Source organism: Raphanus sativus, unplaced genomic scaffold (genome assembly GCF_000801105.2).
Source record: "Raphanus sativus cultivar WK10039 unplaced genomic scaffold, ASM80110v3 Scaffold4256, whole genome shotgun sequence".
Lineage (NCBI taxonomy): Eukaryota > Viridiplantae > Streptophyta > Magnoliopsida > Brassicales > Brassicaceae > Raphanus > Raphanus sativus.
The window spans coordinates 1-7,790 of NW_026619558.1; the positions used below are offsets into that span (position 1 = coordinate 1).

General features: G+C 52.2%; 1 protein-coding gene across 1 annotated transcript; it reads left to right on the plus strand.

Moving 5' to 3' along the window:
- Positions 1-1,404: 1,404 nt before the first annotated feature.
- On the plus strand, positions 1,405-6,526 carry LOC108833890 (uncharacterized). Its single transcript, XM_057001987.1, has 4 exons — positions 1,405-1,711; positions 1,813-2,216; positions 2,330-3,558; positions 3,652-6,526. The coding sequence occupies exons 1-4, from the start codon at positions 1,405-1,407 to the stop codon at positions 6,524-6,526; spliced, it is 4,815 nt and encodes a 1,604-aa protein (XP_056857967.1).
- The last annotated feature ends 1,264 nt before the right edge of the window (positions 6,527-7,790 follow it).

Consider the following 7,790-nt stretch of genomic DNA (forward strand, 5'->3'; position numbering starts at 1 on the left):
TTTTCTGTTGATGTATGAATTTACGATTTCTGTCTCTGCTGGTGACAATAACGCTGTTGTTGAGAGCAACAGGTGGTGTGACAACAGAACTTGGAGAGACTAAGAATGAACAATTGTTGGGGATGGATTGTTACCACCCACAAGGCCCAGCGAACAGGAGGCCCATTACTGTCGACGAGAGGACGATCGGCTTCGGAGCCGGCTCATGACGAGCCCTGACTCGGCTAGAGACGAGTAGCCGAAGGAGAGTGACAACGGTCTGGGCCGAACAGTCGTTGTGATTGGGCTTGCAACATCGAAGGCCCATGACTAAAAGGGATGATTAGGTCAAGACTAACCGACCTAAGAGACTATATAAGGAGTTGAGGACAGAAGGAGAGGGGATCACACAGACACACAGACTTGCGGCTAGATTAGGGTTTCCATTACTCTCTTTGTATCTCGCCGCTTTCTCTTGTACTTCCGGCTAGGAGCTTACCGAGCATCGACTAGCCGGCTTTCTTACTCTTGTACCCTCGTTATTCCGACTCTAATAAAACGTCTCTGTTCATCCCACTCTTGAGTTCTTTTACTTTCTGTTGACCAAACTCACCTCAAACAATTGGCGCCCACCGTGGGGCCGATCAGAGTAACGTTTCTTAGACCGATATGACGATTGGTGACTCGAACCCCGGCACTTCTTCGGCGAAGCAACTGAGCTTACGCCTCCGCCTCCTCCTCCTTTTCTCTCGTCGGACTTCATGAGCTCCGTGATGGCTCGTCTCGCGCATCAAGAAGAAGTCCAGAAAACGACGAACGAGCAGCTCGCTGCTCTTGTAGCTGCCCTCACCGCTCCTGCTGGACCGACAAACCGTTCCAACCCGTCTGCCGGCATCTTTTCCCTCCAACGCCGGCAGAAGACCGCGCTGTGGACGAATCTGACCCTAACGGTCCTCCTGCCGTATACCCTACTCCGACGACAGCAGATCCGACGACGATTCGCGAGATCGCCGAGCTCAAACTCAGCCTTCAACAAATGAGCTCGCAGATCACCAAGCGACGAGCGCAGCCCCTCAGATCGACAGCGTCATCGCCTCCACTTCGCGCTCGCCCTTCGCTAGCGAGCTAACCAGGGTCCAGCTCCGCAAAATAGAAAAGCTCCGCCTCCCCGAGTACAAGCCCGGTGGCGACCTGTCGAGCATCTGACAGCCTTCAACATAGCTATGGCCAGAGCTCGCCTTTCCGACGAAGAGAAGGACGCAGGGTACTGTCAGCTCTTCGTCGAAACACTCAACGACAAGCGCTAACTGGTTCTCACAACTCAGCGAGAACTCGATTCGCAGTTTCCGAGACCTCTCAGCTGTATTCCTCAAGACTTACATTATGTTTACCAAGCGAGCAGCGACTGCTTCCAGCCTGTGGAATATGGCGCAAACGAAAGACCAAAGCCTCAAGGACTACATGGAAAAGTTCAAGACGATCGTTTCCCGAGTCGACGTCCCCGATCACATCGCTATCGACGCTTTGATGAACACTCTCCTCGTCAACTCGAAGTTTCGTAAGGACCTGTATTCCAACCCTACGACTTCACTCCCTGATGCTATCGCCCGATCTCACAACTTCATCCGAATGGAAGAAGATACCAAGGCGATAATTCGAAAGCAGAACGCCGCCAAGCCTGCTGCAGCCAAGAGTGCGGGTGCTCGGACCGAGCCACGCCAGCACGCACCAGGTGATAATGGCAGCAGGGGCTGTCTCCTCTACGTCGTGGACGAGAACAACGCCCCTGTTTCAACCATGGTCATGCACGATAAAAAATGGAATGTCTATCAGCGAGAGACCGACTCTCCCGATGCGTCTCCCAGTACCCCGAGTGCTGGTACCGTGTGGCTAAAGTCGATTCGGCGACGGGACCGACTAGAACGCCCATCGATCTTACGAAGCATTGCAAGTATCACGACGTCAAGGGACACGACACGACCGAGTGCAAATCTCTCTACGCCCAGTTCCTCTCCTCGATCGAAAGCGGAGATTACAAGATCCAGCCGCCAAAACCCAAGCCAAAAGGAGAAAACAGCTGGAGCAGGAACAAAGACAAGAAGGCTCAGCGAAAATCGCAGGGCAAAAACCGTAAAAACGACAAACAGTCGAAAGATACGGAGAAAGCTGCCCGAGAAACCGACGATGACGACGACTCGGCAGATGACGATCAGCCGACCAATCGCCAGCGCATCGAAGTGATCCGCGCCCAACCGCAAGGAGAGAACGAACCGGATCCTCGTCCGACGAGGACGACAACACGAAAACCCTAGACAACACTGCGGATCTTTGGTCCCTCCTCGAGCGAAAGTTCCGACCCACTACCGTAGAAACACCGGCCTCCACCGATCTCCGCCTACAGATCAACTCAAATCGAGCCGCGAGAACTTCAGCACAAGAGTCCTCTCACCAGCAGCCCGCTGAAAAGCCGAACTGCGATTTGCGAGACAAACTCAACGCGAAGATCGGTGATCTGCGGACAACCCTCAACCGCAAGAAAAGGGATACTGCCGAAACGAGTAACGACCTTCGCGACACCCTCCGTGCAAGGCGCGCACAGGCTCGTCCCCGAATAAATGTTATCATGGGTGGATCACCCCCTTGCGGTGATTCGGTTAGAGCAGTCAAGGACCATAGAAGGCAAGCCACCACTTCCCAACGATGGCCCCAGAAGCAAGTAGACGATCAGCCGATTATCTTTTCGTCTGACGATACATTCGGCGTGCACCTTCCTCATAACGATCCTTTACTCGTCGTGCTCGGTGTCGACAAGTACGACGTCACTAAAGTTCTTATCGATACCGGGAGCTCTGTCGATATCATCTTTCGCGAAACTCTCGTGAAAATGGGAATCGATCTCAACGACGTCAAGCCTTCTACTCGGACCCTGACAGGATTCAACGGCTCGTCAGAGGTAATCGCAGGCACGATCCGCCTCTCGGTTCATGCATGCGGAGTCACGCGAACGGTCAAGTTCTCTGTGGTTGGCTCCAAAGCTCCTTACCACGTTATACTTGGCACCCCATGGCTACATTCGATGCGAGCAATCACATCAACGTACCATCAGTGTGTTAAGTTCCCAGGATCAGACGGATCGATCAAGACTCTGAAAGGCGACCAGCAGGCTGCGCGAGATCTCCTAATCGCCACGGTTAAAATTCAGCGCTCCCAGTCACTCGTCAACTCAGTCTCTCCTCCCGCGAGCAAAGTTTGTCCACAAAAGGAGGAAGTTCTGGAAGTACCAGTTGACGACTCGGACCCGAGCAAATCTGTCCGAGTAGGCGCATTTCTACCCGACGAGATGCAACAGAAGATCCTCGAGTTCCTTAAGCAGAACCTGTCCTCATTCGCCTGGACGATGTCCGATATGAAAGGAATCGATCCAGCTATCACGACTCACGAACTCAATGTCGACCCCAACTTCAAGCCCATCCGACAGAAGAGAAGAAAGTTGGGACCGGAGCGGTCTAAAGCAGTCGCAGAAGAAGTTGAGCGTCTACTCGGCGCCGGCTCGATCACCGAAGTTCGTTACCCGGAATGGTTAGCCAACCCGGTAGTCGTTAAAAAGAAAAACGGTAAATGGCGCGTCTGCGTCGATTTTACCGACCTCAACAAAGCATGTCCTAAGGACAGCTATCCGTTACCTAGCATCGATCGCCTAGTCGAATCGACGGCCGGTAACGAGATGTTGACGTTTATGGATGCCTTCTCGGGCTACAACCAGATCCTAATGCATCCGGACGACCGGGAGAAAACTGCTTTCATCACTGATCGGGGAACCTACTGTTATAAGGTGATGCCATTCGGGTTGAAAAACGCTGGAGCAACCTACCAGCGGCTTGTCAACCGGATGTTCGCCGACCAGCTTGGGAAGACAATGGAAGTCTATATCGACGACATGCTCGTCAAATCCCTCCGAGCCGACAACCACTTAGCACACTTAAAGGAATGCTTCGCAATCCTAAACAAGTACGGGATGAAGTTGAATCCCGCAAAGTGCACCTTTGGCGTCTCCTCGGGTGAATTCCTTGGTTACATTGTCACGCAACGAGGAATAGAAGCTAACCCGAAACAGATCTCAGCAGTCCTAAATCTCCCCAGTCCGAGAAACTGCCGTGAGGTGCAGAGACTAACAGGACGCATCGCCGCACTTAATCGCTTTATCTCCCGATCTACTGACAAGTGTCTCCCCTTCTATGATCTCCTCCGAGGGAACAAGAAGTTCATCTGGGACGACAAATGCGAGGATGCATTCGTTCAACTCAAGCAGTACTTGATGACTCCTCCCGTCTTGGCCAAACCGGACGTAGGAGACGTCCTCTCTCTCTATATCGCTGTCTCCTCAGCGGCTGTCAGTAGCGTCCTAATCAAAGAGGACCGTGGCGAGCAACGTCCGATATTTTACACGAGCAGACGGATGACCGGTCCGGAGACCAGATACCCAACCCTCGATAAACTGGCTCTGGCCGTCGTTGATTCTGCAAGGAAATTACGACCCTACTTCCAATCACACTCTATTGAAGTGTTGACCGACCAACCGCTCCGCACTGTCCTGCAAAATCCCAACAGAGCCGGCCGGTTGACTAAGTGGGCAATCGAGCTAAGCGAGCTTGATATTACGTACAAATGCCGAACAGCCGCCAAATCTCAGGTCCTCGCCGACTTCCTTGTCGAGCTCACACCAGATCTTGCACAAGACCTCGACGTCCCAAGCCCCAATTGGATTCTTCATGTCGATGGATCATCAACAAGCAAAGGATCCGGTGCGGGAGTCCAGCTTCAATCGCCGACGGGAGAACTCATTCGCCAGTCTTTCAGTTTCGGCTTTCCGGCCTCTAACAACGAAGCAGAGTACGAGTCGTTGATCGCCGGTCTCCGTCTCGCCCAAGCCGTCAAATCCAAACGCTTGAGTGCTTATTGCGACTCACAGCTCGTCGCTAGCCAGTTCAGCGGCGACTATGATGCTCGCAATGATAGAATGGATGCGTATCTCCGGGTGGTTCAGGGGCTTGCTAGGGAATTCGATTTCTTCGAACTCACCAAGGTTCCCCGAGGAGAGAACGTTTGCGCCGACGCCTTAGCCGCACTCGGGAGCAAACTCCACGACCAGGTCAGGAGGACGATACCCATACACCGAATTGATCGACCGAGCATCGATCCTGCTTCCGACGAAAGCCTTCCCATCGCTCCAATCTTTGCGACAACGAGACAATCCACCACCGATCAAGCTGACACTGAGATGCCCGATCATGACGACACCCCAGTCGATTGGCGAGCCAAGTTCCTAGATTATCTCATACGTGAAGAACTGCCAAAAGATAAGTGGGCAGCGAGACGCCTGAAGAGACGCAGCGCCCACTACGTCATCATGAACGACGAACTTCACCGAGTAACCGCGAACAAGGTCCTCTTAAAGTGCATCCAGGGCGATGAAGTGCGACGAGTAATGGCTGAAACTCACGACGGAGCAGGAGGAAACCACTCGGGAGGCCGAGCTCTTGCCCTTAAAGTTCGAAGCCTGGGATTCTTTTGGCCATCTATGAATACCGACTGCGAAGCATACGCCCGTCGGTGTGACAAATGCCAGCGTCACGCTCCGAGCATCCACAGTCCCACCGAGCTGTTGCGGACATCTGCCGCCCCTTATCCGTTCATGCGGTGGGGGATGGACATCATCGGGCCAATGCCGAACTCACGCCAACGTCGTTTCATCCTGGTCCTCACCGATTACTTCACTAAATGGATTGAAGCTGAAGCATTCTCTCAGGTAACAGACAAGGAAGTCCGCACCTTCGTCTGGAAGAACATCATCTGCCGCCATGGTTTACCATACGAGATCATAACGGACAATGGCTCTCAGTTCATGTCCGGAAACTTCAAAGAGTTCTGCAACAAGTGGAATATCCGCCTAAGCCCTTCAACTCCCCGATACCCGCAAGGAAACGGACAGGCGGAATCCTCCAACAAGATTATCATCGATGGAATCAAGAAGCGACTCGACCTAAAGAAAGGCCATTGGGCCGACGAACTGGACGGTGTCCTCTGGTCGCACCGAACGACTCCTCGTGGTGCGACCAAATCCACCCCTTTTTCTCTTGCTTACGGGATGGAAGCAATGGCCCCCGCTGAAGTTAACGTGACAAGTCTTCGGCGCGTCAAGATGCCGCAGTTCGTCGAACTTAATCAAGATATGCTCCTCGATGCCCTTGATGAACTCGAGGAGAAACGAGATCAGGCGCTTCTTCGGATCCAAAATTACCAGAACCAGATCGAGAGCTACTATAATAAGAAGGTAAAAGCGCGCCCTCTCGAGCTCGGTGACCTCGTCCTCCGAAAAGTGTTCGACAACACAAAGGAGCTCAACGCTGGAAAGCTAGGGACCAATTGGGAGGGACCTTACAAGATCACTCGGGTCGTTAGACCCGGCGTCTACCGACTCGAGACTTCCCGCGGAGAGGCAGTCCCACGAGCCTGGAACTCGATGCATCTTCGCCTCTTCTACCAATAGAAACGCCTCATCCTTTTTCTCCGAGCGAATGACCAACAGGTCACTGTTCGCCCAAAAAAAAAAAAAAAAAAAAAAAAAAAGCGAGTAGATGCACCTAACAGTCACTCTACTCGTCCGAGTGAATGCGCTACTATAGCCACTTTCACTCGGTCAAACAAACTACGAAAGGCTTGATCCTCATCCGAGGTACGTAGGCATCCCTTCACAGGGTCCAGCCCCAACCAAAACAAAATCCAAAATTTTTTTTTAAAAAGAATGACGAACAGTCACCTTTCTCCGAGTAAACGATGCCAGCCCCTTTTTCAAGCGGAGCACGAGCACTTGCCCAAATTAATCGGCTGGGTCTTGATCAGGCGTCAGTCGAAGGGAATATCAGCCTTGCGTCACCTATGCGTTATGCATTGACCGGCCGCCTGATGGAAATTTTAGACCGAGTCTAACCAAAGAACAACGGTTTGGCCGACCAACGATTCTCTTGGTTACTGCACCGCGTCTCGAAACCGTTTCCTCGGGGATTCAATAGAGCAATTAAAGTTTCTTTGTATTTACATTAAACAACTGCTTGTAAGGAATTTGTTGGATAAGCAAAATGCAAAACGAATAACCGTCTTTAATCTCTTGTTCTATCTGAAAGGGGGGGACTCGCTGGCAAACCGCGAGCAACCACCCGGATTAATCCATTTCTCGGTTACAGGAATGAATGAGAAATGAGTTATATATTTCTAAGTTGAGCGACTTACTGAAATATATAAAGAAACATTCAAATCCAAAGGTAAAAACCGAAGGCAATAATCCATACAACAAGAGGCCTTAGCCGAGAAAAGGAGATAGTCTTAAACAAACAAGGCCGAAAGGCCGAAAACAAATACAACAAACGTATAGGATCATCCCTCGGCAGGGGGATCTTTCTTCTCAGGAGCGTCCGAGCTGGAGACGTGACCAAACGGCTTCGCGGGAGGAATCTCGCCAGCGCCTTGACCCTTGCTCGGCGGAGAGACCAGCCTGATCTCGCGGTTCGGATCTGAGAGGCCTTCGCACGCATCAGGATCGGAAGTTCCGAGAGACGAGCTGTCGGAAATCGTAACCAACCTCTCCGGGACGCCGGTATCAGGCACCTTGACAGGAACGGCGGCGTCGGGACGAGCAGGAGATTGTACCGTGTCGAGGAGATCCCTAATAAATCCGTCACTCGGGGATCGGAGCGCTCTCGCAGCGTCGGAATCGATTAGTTCGAGATTCGACCCGTGTTTGTCAACCTTCTCCA